At 37.3% G+C, this 15872-nt stretch overlaps 1 protein-coding gene across 1 annotated transcript in view; it reads right to left on the reverse strand.

The window, feature by feature from the left end:
* Nucleotides 1-1580: 1580 nt before the first annotated feature.
* Nucleotides 1581-15872, reverse strand: part of ASZ1 (ankyrin repeat, SAM and basic leucine zipper domain containing 1) — a gene marked incomplete at both ends in the record, with an annotated part of 37599 nt that continues 23307 nt past the window's right edge. Inside the window, 6 exons of the mRNA XM_082280361.1 lie at nucleotides 1581-1733; nucleotides 3567-3680; nucleotides 4119-4224; nucleotides 10085-10197; nucleotides 15070-15126; nucleotides 15486-15561. Coding sequence (XP_082136487.1) covers nucleotides 1581-1733; nucleotides 3567-3680; nucleotides 4119-4224; nucleotides 10085-10197; nucleotides 15070-15126; nucleotides 15486-15561 — 619 coding nt within the window. The remainder of the gene's footprint in view (nucleotides 1734-3566; nucleotides 3681-4118; nucleotides 4225-10084; nucleotides 10198-15069; nucleotides 15127-15485; nucleotides 15562-15872) is intronic.

Below are 15872 nucleotides of genomic sequence, written 5' to 3' on the forward strand. Positions count from 1 at the left end.
GAGTACATGTAGGAAACACAGTTTGAACAACAGGCCTGACCACTTCCCCCTCCACTACCAACCCCAAAAACCCCAAACATCTTCACCCAACAGAAACTCCCAAAAGATGCTGGGTGTCAAAGTTCTAGTATTACCTGTGAGTCATCCCATCACTGACCAACTGCAATTGAACCGAACCGTATTTCAAGCTGATTAGAGGAGGAGTGGTATGTATATAAAAGGTTCTTCCTTTCACAATACGCACCCTGTTAGTTTAGGATTAATTCTAAGGCAATATGAAGAAATAGACAACCATTTTTAAAATACTTTCTTTTCTATTACTTTGTTCATGCTGATAGAACGTTCACTTCCACTTCTGGTAGATGGTGGTTGTGAATACAGCTTAGCCACTCTGCCACCAGCTTGGGAGCAGAAAAAAACAGAAAAAAATCCCTGAACTTATGTTTTGCCTCTGGCCTCATCAATCTGTAGGATGTTCCTGGCATTGAAGGACGAAAGGAGGTAAAACAGTTGCAGTAACAAGGAAACACACTAACACAATGCAATTCTCTAAAACAAAAAAGCAGAAAACAGCGGTAACAGTGATTGGAATAGCACTCAAGTTTTCATCTTCTCCTTACTAGTCTCTAGAGGGAATATGAAAGGTTAAGACTCCACACAACATTTCTGAAAACTTACAGACCAAAAGTTTCACACACCCATTCAGGTTTATGTTTTTTTAGACTCCTTTTGTTTCATTTTGAAAGAAAAATGTCCCTTCCAAAATATTCAGCATTTTTACAGATGTTTACTGAAACCTGCAAAAACATAACTGGTTTGAATTCACTTTAACCAACTCCCTTTTTTCCTAACATAGCTGGTTTGGTAAGCAGATCAAAACCAGTTGTAAATGTTTCACTGTGGGATTACAAACACCTTTTTAAGTGGAGAAAATATTAAGAAAAAATTTGTAGTGAAAGACCAGACCAAGAAAAAACAAGCTGCTATGCCTTCTAAGGTCTGCATTCTTATAGCAAAGGACTACTATAATCCTTTTAATAGATGTGATGAAACTCTTAATAGAGGTGAGTATCCCTAAGGAAGCAGATTTCAGGCATAATTTAAGTATCATAGTTCAGTGGGAAATGACTTTCTAGGCTATATGTAACAAGATTTCCATAGTTCTCTTGATTGTGAAAAGAAAAAAACCCCACACGTATCTCTCGGCAAGAGAAAAGATCTTTATCAAGTTAAAACTGAACATGATACTTAAAATATTTTAAACCATCCCAACCCCCAAAACACATCTGCATTATAATTTTAAATACAAACGTGATATATACTCAGAATTTGCTTATGTTCACCTCTGAACAGTTAAGGTAGAAACCGAAACCAGTAATTAGTAAGCAGTAATCACAGCTTTATGCTAAAAAAAGAAAAGCAGCATTGACAAGATTTTAGACCTGCATTCTATACCAACAATGAATTTCAAAATAAAACCCTAAGATACTCTTAAGCAACAGTTTTCATTTTTAATAACTTTATTTTTAGATCCAAGTACATACTAGATACTACAGATATGATCAGAAACAGCACTAAAATTATTTTTGGGTTCTCTTTGCTACTAATTTAATTGTAAATAAGAAAAAACCAAATCCAAGCAGTGTTACCACTCCCATTTTTACTAATCTTTTTCCCAAGGTGGCTGCTTTTTCTGGAGGTTTCACTCGGTTAGGTTCATTCTTCTCTTCATACTGAGGCAGGTGTTAAATCCATGTAAAAAGTACAAAAAAAAAGTTAGTGTGAAAGCTTCTTAAGTAGATTATAAAGCACCCAGTCCTAAGAATCTGCATGCATCTAGGATTGATACTACTTCTTTCTGTCTCTGTTCTACTTAATTTGAAATAAATGTGTGTAAACCTTCATCTTATCTGATGTTCAATCATTCTGTAACATATATTAGAAAAACGAACTGTTCATTTACAAACTTAATTACTCAGCACTAAAATACTGCTATTATTAGATGCTACAAAAATCTAGTAACAAAACAATTGAACTCCAACTGTCAAACATTTTAACTAGAACTTCTGCCATTTAATTACTAAAACAACTGTTTATTTATAAAGGAAGTTAAATACATAACAGATTAGACTTTCTTGAAATTAAAGGAAGAGTGGAAAGTACCTTACAAGTGCCTGCTCAAATACCTGTTGAACCTGAGTGGAGCCTTGTCATAAAGGACAGCAGGGTTACGTTCTTATTTTCTACCTTAGTTCATAATGCTTGGAAGGCCATCTCACTTACTGCACTTTCAAAAATTATATGCTACAGACATGTACTGCTGGCAAAGTCTTGTAATGATTAAGGTTAGCAAACAGTACTGAAGACTTCAAGGGAATTTATACAAACATTTTATGTAAGAGGTTTAACTGTTTCACTTAGATTCACACGTTCACACTAAACGCTTGGGTGCTCTACATTCAAAAGTGCTCCATCATAAATTAAGTAGAACAAAAATGCCTTGTATTAAAGCACTCGTAAGTGAAATTCATAAAACATAACAGGATTTAAAAAAGGAATTGCATTTTTGAAGTAATTAGAAGGCGGTTTCACACAGGATACAAAGATACCATGCTTCATCTTGACAGCTATTAAACCTTACATACAGATAAAGTCAAGTGGCACCAAACTTGGAACCCTCCCAGCCGTTATAACTGGCCTGCATATGGAGGAGGCAAATATATACACAATTGATGATTGCATATGCAAAAAAAGGAATAAATAGCTAGTAAGTTCTTTGCCACAGTTTCTACCTCTTAATATATTTGCTGTTAAGTGATTTATTGGGAGAAGGCTGTTATACTACATTAAATTTACTTAAACTACAGGAAATTGAATTAGTAGCATTATACTCAAGGTCTGAGTTCCACATGGCTTCATTCAGCAACAGATTCCTTTCTGACACTGATGCTCCATTTACCCTACCCCAGTGGCCGTTCATTTTAGCAGCCTATTACTTAAAATGACCCCATCTGACAAGAGAGTGTCACTGTGTTGGTTTGAGAATGACTGATGTGGTGCTAACATCTAGCCTTGACCTCTCCCACCCTCTTCTTTTGTCACTCTGCAGTTATCTGGGATGCCTCCCATTCAATCCATAAAACCTTAGTATCTTCCTTGTGAGTCAATAATTCCAAACAAAAGATTCCTTAATTAAAAAGTAAGAGTGTAAGTATTCAGCGTGGCATCTATGCCACCATGGTTGTCCAAGAGCACAGGGATAAATGCCAATTAATTATTTCGTGCAGTAGAAAGAAAAAGGCAGATTGTGCTTTCCTTTGGAGATTCTCCACAGGTAGATTGCGCTTTCTTTTGGAGATTTTCCACACTGCAGTGGAATATTAGAGATTATTTCTCATTCTGTCCATGAAAAGGTGGAAGGGGGAGAGAGCAATGCAATGCCCAAGCTAAAGCTAAACAGCTGTTGGCAGACCAAGGTATGAAACATTTCCCTGATGGATGCCACATTTGTGGTTGCATCAGGAACTTGTACACAGTATTTAACAGCCTCACTCACACACACCCACCTCCACCACCAGGTCCTTCAGTTTGCCAACTTCTTCTCCCAACTTGTTAACACTGCAAATCAAGTCTTTGCAGACTTCAATATAACATTCAGTTGGTGCCCACTGCAGTACCATCTGTTAATAAATACAGTTATTTGCCATAATTACATAATTGTAGATTATAATTTAATATTCTACAGTTAATGCATCACAAAAGACAGTGCCAGAAAATGTTTATAACTGCATTAATGCTGGGTTTTAATTGTATGGTTTATGCACAACAAGCTACTACTTCCTAGCAGCCTTTGTTGGAAACTTTTGTCACCTCAACTCTCCTATCAGTAGAAACATGAAGAAACAAATCTATCTCCTTTAGTTGTGTGGCTTAACTCTTTGAAATAAATTATTTTTAAGAAGTGTCCTTTAGAGAAAGGGCATTGGACAGCTTTATATAACTATATAATAACCAAGATGGATGGTATTCATAGTTTTCGTGTTTTCATAGTATTCATAGTTTTCATTTTACAAGGTGGAATAATACACTCTAAATCAATCTTTTGTTTGGTTGAATACCTTGTGAGAATTTTTGAGGAAATGGTTATTCATGGTCTGCACAGGAATGATCAGCTTACTACACTCTTTATTCAACTTCTGAAGAAACTTGAGGAATTCATCTTCACTAGAAAAATAAAATGATATTTTGTTATTTGTCAAATGCTGTAACTTTTTGCAAGCCAAATATTATCTATGGATTTCCAACACTGGCTAGTGAGTTAAACATGCAGTTTCATAACACACAGAAACCCCAGTATCATTTTAACAGCAAATAGTTAAAGACATTTAACACCTTAGCAAGTTTGGTTTTTTCCCCCCTTGTTTGTCCCATCCCATCCTCTCCCTCCCCCACCTTATTTTGGAAGGACAATATTTTTGACCTGCAGCTTACATTTTTGAGGTAGATGTGAGGGAAAAAGTCTGGTTTGTACTTTGGAGCTAGGACTGAAATGACTAGGTTTAGGGTCATTTAAAGCAGAGTGGAAGAAAGTAAGAATTCAGTAATACTGGCTTGGCCCTTGGATCTGCCACTCAGTGCCATGGCTTAGATGAGGTGTTAGGGCATGGGTTGGACTCAATCTTAGAGGTCTCTGCCAACCTGGTGATTCTGTGATCTGGAAACATATACCTCAGAGCCTTAAATATCCAATGCTATCTTTTTGAAGAAAATTTTTACTTGGTGTTCAAATACAAGCAGGAAGATAATTCTCAAAATTAGTTTGCTCCATGTCTCCAAAAAGTGGAGAAAGGTATAGAAAAATTTAAGTTTATTTTCAACTTTAAGTTTCTAGAGCTTCCACATGACACCGACTCAACTTTACCGGAAATGTCAGAGAATTTTAGTCATAAGTCATGGTGCTGGCCAGAAATTTGTTGCCATTCACCAGGAAGATGGAAAGAAGGCAAGGAAGAAGAGGATCCAATTGCTTTTACTGAGTGAGCTCTCAAACTCTGGAACTCCTGAGAAGTGTCTGTATCTCCAGTAGGAAAGTTTCTATATGGGTGAGTAATAGGCAGGGCCAAGAGACAATTACAAGTTCCTACTGCAGATCTTCCTGTTCTGCAGATCCATAGGATCTGAATAAACTAATTCAGACTCTTAACATTCCTCCATTCCCTAGGCAATCTGCTATTAAACCTAAATGCAACATACACCACTTGCTTCTGAGGGCAAAGAGGTATCCACGAAATTTGTCAAACAGCTAAACTAAGCTACATGCCAATGCAGTGCAAGTATCTAAATGGAGATGGAATTTAGGCCATAGAGCACTTTCCTTCAACTTTGGGCACAGAATCATTAGTGAGTAAAATTTCTGCCACTGCTCAGGACATGTGTGATTTGCAATAGTGCTGAACTGTTAAGACTTTAACACTTAAAACAGAATATACAGAAGCATTAATAGAAATGCTGGAGGTTTAAAACCAATACTGCACATGCTTTTCATGAAGATGCAGAAGTACAAAAGCCTATTAGTTTGTTTTTATAAAATAAACTATTGCTTGTTTCAGAACAATGTAATTGGACTGAGTATTTCAGTAAAGAACACAAACACTAAACATCTGGAGATAGTCTGAAAGTTCCTCCCACATTACTATAGTCAAGTCATAATCGCAACTATTTTCTTCTACTTAGAAAGGTAACTTTTTAGCTGGCTGGGATCAGTTAGGGCACCTTTTGTATTTCATCACAAAGGAAATTATACTTTGGAATTCTGGAAGGACACTCAGCAAATATAAAGTATGTCATGGGCTTGAATCAGGGAGGGGAAAAAACATTTATCTATCATACTACTTCATTACACCATAGTTCTTAAAAAACTCCCTATTTTCATGGAATTTTATACCTGTTGCAATGACATGCTCTTGTATTTAGAAATGGAAATAATATTTTCAAAAAAGGATCACTTTTAAAAAGAATTAATGGCTGTCAAAAACATCAGTGGCTAAATAGTGCTAGACACTCCGTAAGTTTATAATCAATCAGTTCAAGATTTTCTACTATGTTAGTTTTTCTATGACTTAATGACTGATTCTCTTTCTCACAGAATGACTTTGAACAAGTGGAAAGTAAAATCTTTATATAAAAGCATGTAAACATAGCCTAAGATTTTAGTCTCAAGGTCAGATTCCTAGAATACATGTCAGGCAATTTTCTAGGAAACTATGCAGTGCTTGCCATAACTGAAGTGCTGTCATATTTTGTGTATTTCAGTCTTAAATCAATCAATTATTTTCTGGTTTTGAGAACTATGTATAATCTAAACCCACACTATACTAGGAACAGGATATGTGACTGGTGTGTGAGACTGCACCAGATACCACGTGGGTATTTTATTGTATTTGGCCACACACGGTGATGGATGATGTTTTATATTTCTCCACTTACTCCCTCTGTTCAAATTTTTAAGCTGCTCTGCTTGAACGTATGTACTAAACACTACTGTGGAACAACCTGAAAAAAACACACATTTTAACATAAAAATGCATAAAGCTTAAACTGGGCAAAGTCCCCTTAAACTGTAGCTAATTATCGCTCACTGAAGAGCCAACATCCCTTTCTAAAGGCACCTAACAGATTTCTGGCCTACCACCTTGGCTCAGCAGCAAAGTCTCTATTTTAATACAAATGGCTCAGATGCTGTTAAAGTACTTAGGGTGTATCCGTATCATACTGGTTTATACCCTCCTGCATGCTGGAACTTCAGTTCTTCAGTATTGCAGGACGTGTCCAAGTTTGCAGGATTCTCTTCTGAAAGTAGGCACTTGTTTTGATGGGAGAATTAGAGAATCATAGAATAGTTTGAGTTGGAAGGGACCTTACAGACAATTTAGTTACAATCCCTTTGCCATGGGTAGGGACACCTTTCACTAGACCAGGTGTCTGAAAGTTCCATACAACCTGGCCTTGAACTCTCCTAGGAATGGGACATCCACAGCTTTTCTAGGTAACTTATTCTAATATCTCACCACCTTCACAGTAGAAAACTTCTTCCTTTCATCGTATCTAAACCTGCTCTCCATCAGTTTGAAGTATTCCCTCTTGTCCTGTCACTACATGCCCTTGTAAAAAGTCTTTCTTCGTCTCTCTGGTAGGCTCTTTTAGGTCTCTCTAAGGTCTCTCCATAGTCCTCTCTCCTCCAGGCTGAACACCCGCAAGTGTCTCAGCCTGTCTTCATAGGACCAGTGCTCCAGCCTTCTTGGTCATCTTTGTGGCCCTCCTCTGAACTCCCTTCCAGGTTGATATCCTTCTTATGCTGGGAGTCTTGGAGCTGGTTGCAGTAGTTCAGGTAGAGTGTCATGAGAGTGGAGTAGACAGGGAGAATCTCCTCTTGACCTGCTGGCCACTCCTCTTGGGATGCAGCCCAGGATACAATTGGCCTTCTGAGCTGCAAGTGCACATTTGCTGGGTCATGTTGAGCTTCTTGCAGGAGTTGGATTTGATAATCCTTGTGGGTCCCTTCCAACTTGGGATATTCTGTGTTTTTATTATTCTTGTCAACCAACACCCCCAAGTCCTTCTCCTCAGGGCTGCTCTCAGTTGATTCTCTGCTCAGCCTGTACTTGTGCTTGGGATTGTCCTGACCCAGGACATTGCACTTGGCTTTGCGGAATTTCACGCATCCACCACTCAAGCCTGTCAAGGTCTGGCTGAATGGTATCCTGCTGGAACCCTGGGCTCTGAGAATTTCAGCCTATCAGTACTGAGAGGCAGTGATCCTCAGAAGTACACTGTATTCGATCCAAAATCCTGGGAAAAGCTTCCTAAGTTGTGTGATAACACTGAGGTTGTTGCTGTGTAATTAAAACTCATATCACTGGGTGGAATATGTAGAGATGTAGAAAATTAGATTTAGGGGATATAGGTAATAATAGGTTACAATATGGAGGCTTTTGGGTGTGGATTTGTCCTTCATCTTTTCTCCTCCTTCTTCACAAATCTGAGTGTTCTGGTATTGGTTCAAGAAACTCGCACTGCAGACCATGAATAGATAGTTATTGGATTATAAGTAAAAACATATTACTTGGTATTTCATAATTGGTTAATTTGGACCTTAAAAAGCCTTGGAAGTTAGAACTCTGGGCCATTTTCCACCCTGCCAACTAAGGGGCACATATCATACAGCTGTGCTATAGATAAGAAAATAATAAACAACAATTAGAAGAAAAGCCTGGTGTCTCCTGCGTTTTAATCCAAACTCTGAGTAAAAGAACTTGAAATTCAGAAACAGAGAAAATTAACAGTATCCCTTCCCTCCAGCACACCACACAACTCAGTGTCATTGGCACACACACTGAGGGTGTACTCAATCCCAGTCTCCACGTCACCAGCAAAGATGTTAAGCAGCGCCAGCCCCAACACCAACCCCTGAGGGGTGTCACTTGTTACCAGTTTTCATTTGGACATTGAGCTGTTGCCCACAACTCTTGCCCAGAGTGACTATCCAGCCAATTCTTTATCTCCTCACAGACCAAAAGCAACATCAAAGTCTTCCATCAGGACATGAACTCCCTGCTCTTCAGCCCATCTCAGTCTTTCAAGAGCCTCTTCAAATGCCTTGCACATCTTCCCATGTCCTACAGCTCAAACTTGGCATTGTGCTGCCAAAACATAACTCAAGCGACCACAAAGTCTCTTTTTCATAAACACAGTTATGGATAAAGATACCAGCACAGCACCAGCACTGGGAGCAATCAGTGTATGAATAATTGGTTGGGAGTGGAATACATACTAGACAGTCTCATGGAACTGGGACTCTAAAGACAACACTATGGCAGGATCACATTATGACATGACTGCTAACGCAGAGTGTCAGTGCAATTCAGTTCCCTCCAAGGCATGGAGACACGTACAGATTGAATTTGAACCCAAGCATATTCTTTGGGCCAATGAACAACATAACTAACAGGGACTCTAGCCTTACAGCATTCAAATAATACAGACAGTTCTCCCTACTGTTTTGGAGAGGGAAGTAATATCTATGACAGTACCAGCACAGCTGTCAGATCACTAGTCAAGAGGGGAATATACACACTTCAAAGAGGCACTGAACCCTTACTATCTAATCCATTATTAGTAGCTATTCTTCTATAAGTTTGGGAACTAAGAAGAGGAAAGATATGACCATGGAATTTAAACTGAAGTCTAGTTGTGCTTTCCAGAAAAAAAAAAAAAAGTACTTACACATAAAGAACAAGAGATTTCAGAAATCTTAAGGCTCCTTTGTACTTACTGTATCCTTCCTTTTTTATTTTGTGCTGGATGTGGAGTGCTCTAGCAGTGCTTAGGCAACTTATTAAGTTTAATAGCTGAGGAACGTACCTCTCAGCTCAGGCCTGGCTTCCATGGTACTGCACAAGACTATACTAAAAGTATGAGAGGTGTTGCAGACCTGATGCTTAAATACTATAATGGGAAAAAATATCAAGTTGGAATGGAAGTCTGAAGGAGTAACACTTTCTTTAAAAAGTTTCCTTATAAACCTACTGATACATACAATCTATGATAAAGAAAATAGCTTCTAAACTGCTTAATTGGTAAGAGAAAAAAAAAATGAGGTATTTTGATTATTTTAAAAACTGCTTCTAGTGGAAGAGAAAAACAATGAAAAAATCTGGAATCTAAAGAGAAGAAGCATTTATGATTTAAGATACACATGTACAAGATATTGTATTAGGAGTTGAAAATTAAAGGCCTGTGCAGAAGTTATATGCATCTCTCCCTCCTGCACTTTTTAAAATTGCGTCTTACAATCAGACAGATTTGATTGGAAGACTAGCAGAGCCTACCTTGTCTATGCTTCCAACTTTCTTTGTGCAAAACACAGCCACCACCAGCTCTCATAATCCACTAACTCACATATTCTCAGGAATGTTATGCATTAAGGGATAAGGTGTGAAACATTTTTACCTCTGAGCCAGAGAAAATAACACAGTCACCTTAAATAGTTAATTCACTTCCATTTCCTTAGATATACTATTAATACCTCATTTCCAGCTTCATAATTTCTGAGATATCTTCAATTTTTTTTTCCTCCACTTGCAGCTCGTGAATAGCATCTAGGAGTTTCTGCTGATCTCCAGGATTTGTAATGCCAACCTAAATTTAAAGAGTAATTCCAAATATTATTTACTTTTAAACTTACTAGACATAACAGTACCGTAACACTTACTGCACAAGCTTCTAAATATTAAGATTCAAAAGAAGTTATTTTTAAGCTATTGCAACCAGCTACAATGTAAGTGACAAAGAAAAAAATAAAACCACAGAAAATATTCAATGATGCAGAACAAAATGGCAAGAGATGAGGAGCTGCCAAACCGAAATTGCACAGGATACTCAGAAAATCTGTTTAGGGTTCATTAAAAAAAAAAAAAAAAAAAAAAAAAAAAAGTTTGCCTAAGTACCCCTGTGTTGGTAGGATGTTAGGTTTTCTATTTCAGAATCATCTCTGACAGCAAGATAATGAATCGTCATTATGGTGATACAGCATTAACTCAAAGAAAGAGTGAAAACTATCAAATCAGCATAAAATAGAGAATTTTACAGGAAGACATCTTTTTTAACTGAAGGAAAACACCAAAGATATATACTATGTAACTGAGATTCTCTAAGTGATGCCTAGAACAGAAAACACCGGCAGCTGTGCTATCCATCAAGTATCTCAGATTGAATTTTAAATCATATTTAAATCCTAGGCTGAGAGTTTTCTTGCAGAACACTTAAAGAATAGTTCATTTGTTAAAAGGGAAATGCTTCTGTGGCACATTCAATACTTTTCCTTGCTCATATCTGACAGGCTGCTGTGCAATGCAGGACTTCTGGTATCAGCAGCCCTAAGATGCTCCTCCACACAAGTGAAAAACCTCTTGACTTTGTTCCTAAGGTGCCAGCTGAGTATCTAACTCAACAGGAGTAGACCACTCTGGCATTTGAAACTGCAAGGATCTTAGGGTCTCCAAAGCTAGGCTGTATGGGACCCTCACTGATATTCTGAGGACTTCAAGTTACCTTCTGCACCCTCAAAAATCTGGAAGATGTTAGTGTTTGCAGTCTCCCAGACTCCTGTCAGAAAGAATTTTGAATGAACAGTTGACAACCCACATCAGATGGAAATTCTAGGGAAGAGATAGTGCCTAGGGAAATGCTTGCTTTTCTCTGAGACCCAATGTTCTGGCACCCAATGTTCACTGTGACTGCATAAAACTGTCCTCCAGGTTCTCCACCAATTACAGGTAACAGGTAACTATGGGCTCACAAGTGTGCCTTTACACATTTCAAAACCATGTTAAGTTTATAGACAAGTAAGTTCTTCAGCAATGCAAAATCCCAACAAGATTAATCGGGAATTTAACTACATGTGTCAAGAACTTTTGAGTTTCTAACAGGTTTCTATGGGTACCTGAATAAATTTTACTGAAGTCTTTTTAGCAAGTATCACTAGCAGCTTTAAGATAGAAAGATCTGGGTTTCCTATAAATAATCTGCTTCACTTGTGTTGAGCTGTAAGTTTGCTCAATTCATTAGTTCTCAGGTTTGCCTTGTGGAGCCCTATCTGTAATGAACTAATATTTTCTTAAGGCTTACAAAGCATTACAGCAGTCATTTCATCATGAAGAAGCAAGCTGATTTACACAATAGCATCTTGAGGATTAAAACTATCTTGTTTAAAGTAGGGACTATTGTGAAGACTGCCTTTGCTTTTGACTCCACCTTCTCATTCCTGAAACCAGCAAATCAGGATGCAGCTTTCTGACCAGCGTATCAGGAAGATGTTGCACTTTGTTCCTCTAGAAATAAAATATCGTTTTGTTTTTCTGCAAACGGATCACTTAACACCACCACATCTTGAAAAATATGTGTTGGGAAGTACAGAATGTGATAAATGTCACTATAGATAAAGCCTTCTACCACCACAGTAATTCTGCATTTGGAGGTAAAAGGTGCAGAACCCAAGAGACGGAAGGTTGATAGATCAGTCCAAACTACTTTCCCATTTCTAGACCATCTCTGCAAGAACACGAAGTGACCCAGAATCTGACTGTTCATGCAAGAATGAATGCATGGAACAACCACAGTGCAGTAAGCCCTTCTTGAAGGATAACTGAATTTTTAAGTTGGCGTTGGTTCACTTGCACTCTGCAGTCCAAATTATGCAAGTATTATTGTGAAGTGGCCATGTTTAAGAACGTGAAAGTGCTGTACAAGAACTTGCTTATATCTGTCAAACAGACTATAAACACTCTCAATTTTAGCCAGATCAACTCTAGGAACATCTATTTTATTCTTTACTTAAATACATCCAAAGCAGCCCCTCCAAATCCAAGCCCCAAGCTCACACCCCAGCATGAATGTGACAAGAGGTGAGTAAGATGGCCTCAACACATGAAAGATGATATACTGCACAGATAAAACCAGTCAAGCTATGCATAAACTCTTGTATCAATGCCACTTTGCCCAAGTAACCACTAATTTTAATAACCTGACACATTTCTGTCAAATATTAAATGTTTTTTTCAGGGAGTAGGGGCAGAGAAATGAGTCCTGGAACTGTGATATAGACCAGATAATTATCTAATTATGTAGTTTAATTTCTGGATTATATTTTGAATTTTGATGTGTCAACTTTTCATTATACATTCTCAAATCCAAAACAGGATGACAATTTCTCTTATTCTAAACTAAATAAAATGTGAGAAGAAACCTTTTTAGTCCTAAATGCATCCAGAAGCAAAATTACTTCTGTTGCTACCTTACGAGAAAAATGCTTAAAACAAAATAAAAAATGTGTCGTAAGTAGTAGACAAAAACCTCCAAATGTTGAATAGACATGTCCCAGTATATTGAACACATTTTTTCCAGAATGGAACAGTTTATAAGCTTAAGGAATGCAAGGATTTCAGCTTGAAAGACTCATTGTTTAGGCTCTGTTGTAGAATACAGATAAAGATATTTACAGAGAAAATATCTTCCTGATATTGTTTGATGGAAGAAAGCATATCATGTTAATGACAGGATTTCTCCCCAGTTCCCTGGATATAAAGCAGCTTGGCTCAGAGGCATCTGTCAGAGGTCATCATTAATCTTTGTAGTAATAAGATCCAGGCTATTTAAAACAGCTGGCTGTTAGCTGAAAGTCTGCCATCACAGTAAAAACTTTCAACTCTGAAGTTACAAGGAAACAGATTAGATTTGTTCTATCAGCAGCGTGGGGAAAAACCGTTAGCAGAGCTCTAAAACTAGACTGCATCAAGAATTTAGGATAACTTACGAAGTACTAATAAGCCAAGACTGATATGTCATTTTTTAACTTTGCAACTGAAGACTCACTAATTAATTTATGTCCATGCACAAAGGATGACTTATTTTTCAGGAACTGTTTCCTGCTGTTGCAAAGTTAAGAGACAAAGCAATTCAATTCTTACAGATATTATCTTCCTGTGTAGAAGCAGCTGATCCATGTAGTTATTTCAGTTTGTTCAAAGCTTTGTTTGCTTTTAGAACAGGGAGCCTCAAACAATTTAGAACACTGAAACAGAAGGTATGATTTTGAGCGAAATTACACCTCTTTGGAGAAGGAACCATAAAGCTTAGCCATTTACTGAAGTCCACAATTGTCTCCTCTTTCCCCAATGTTTCCTGGACACAAACAAGCAATGACAACAATACCAAAGCAAGTGATCATTATTAACATACACTCAGACAGATTTACCACTTATTGCAATCATGACCAACACAGCAGCTCACACAGTACTGAGAAGAAATCCACAAGAATCTCCTTAAAGCATAAAACTACTATCAATAGGAGCTTTAGAGTTCTAAAAATCCCAGGACACCAGGCTGCTGTCCAATGACCCTGAGGCTTCAGAAAAGCAGTAATATCAAAACACACTGACATGCCTTATACTATTTTGTCCTAGATGAACTCTTAAAAATCTCTTCATTGACAAAGCTCCCTGCATGAGCACCCCCTGAGAACACAGAATTACTTGTGAGTTCTGTCAGAAAAATTAACTCTACTCAGTTTTAAGACAAAACGTCAAGCAAAACAATCCTTGCTGACATCCACTCTAAAGGAATACAACGTTGGATCCAGCTGCTAGAACACACGCCTTGCTGGTACCAGGATAAGGAGAAAAAAAGCTGACACTAAGGACATGGCTACCGCCAGTAGCAGGGAACAGTCTTGAAGCAGCTGTTTTTACGAGACGTCTTTGGAATCCCAGACCAGAGGGTCCAAAGCTCCCCAGTACAGAGTGCTCAGAAGAATCCCGCAGCCTGAAGTACTTATGTTGCTCCAATGAGACTCCTATAATTGCATTTTATCATAGCATCCTCCTGTAACCACAAAGTCCTTTCATTTCCCACAGGCAAAATTCCAGCAAAGACTAAAGAAAAGCAACCACCAATCTCAGCTGAGAACTGAAGCCTTGTAATAATGCATCACGTAGTCAAAAGACCAACCTTTGCAAACAGCGAAAGACCAACCTTCCCAGCTGCAGTGAACTGTAAGAAACAAAATCTTCTCTTTTTTCCCTTTTTTTTTTTGGGATACAAACGTGTGTGGGATATGAGATTCTACAATTTAAGCAATTATAATGTAAGACAGCTCTTCTTTCTCCAACAAAAATAACCACCTCACAAAGGAGGACCACACCTAAAAGAGTTGTTTAGTATCATCTACTGTTAATTCTAGAACTGACTTCCTTTCAGAGAAATCAGAATTAAAAACTAAAAATGGTAGCAACTAAAATTTAAACTGGAACTATTTCCTGCTCCTGATCAATCACTGATCTGTGAAATTACATACTTCAGAAAAAGCCTGTCTATATTAACATTAAAATTCAAGAAGTTGCAGAAGATGCTGAAAGAATTCTTGCAAGGTTAGACATTTATAATGAGAAGTTAAGACATTAAAAACATTGAAAAAAGAGGACAAAATTAAATGAAGCTATAAAGTAGTAAGCTGACCTGTATTAAGTCATCTTTTTGCATGGTCAGAAGTTGTCTTAAAGTTATATCTTGTTCCTGTATAAAACAAAGGGGTTTCTGACATCAAAAAAGAACTTCAGAATACAACAGTTTTAACTTGATTTTCTTCCCTGTTTTACTTCAGTTTTCAGGAACAAAACCAGCTACAAAACACCAATATTGAAGCAATGAAAGATCCATCTAGTTTAGAAACATCCAGTGTTGTGATTAATGCACATAATCAAAGAATCCAACTTAGTCCATTGCAGTTTAACTACCCATTTCATAAATAAGATTCTGTTTAAGAAATTTATTTGAATTAATATATTAATAGTGATATAACCTTTTTATTATGCAGTAGGTTTATTTTGCTTTCACTGATTACTTCACAGGTAGCAGATATACCACAAAATTACCTCCAATAATCCTCTAATGTGTTCTAGATCAAGACCATGTAAAAACACTTCCATATCATCAAAAGTCGAATAGGAACTGTAAAGATAATTAATAAGACTGTAGTTAAAAACAATGTAAATTTGAAAAAAAAAAAAAAAAAAAAAAAAAAAAAAGACATCCAGAACAAAATGTTACAGAAGTTACAGAAAAGCTTGGGAGCAACCTGAAGTTGCACACACCTGCTGATGACAGAAGTACCTTACAAGCATACAACTTAAATCTATCAAAAATTTATAGATTTTTTTCTGTCTAATAAATTGAATTGAACCTAAAGAGGATGACTTTCTTACATAAAGGTCATTTTAAGTCACAAAACATTCCAAATGAACCTTAAAGCTGGGTCACAA

Source organism: Coloeus monedula, assembly GCF_965178545.1.
Source record: "Coloeus monedula genome assembly, chromosome: 4".
NCBI lineage: Eukaryota > Metazoa > Chordata > Aves > Passeriformes > Corvidae > Coloeus > Coloeus monedula.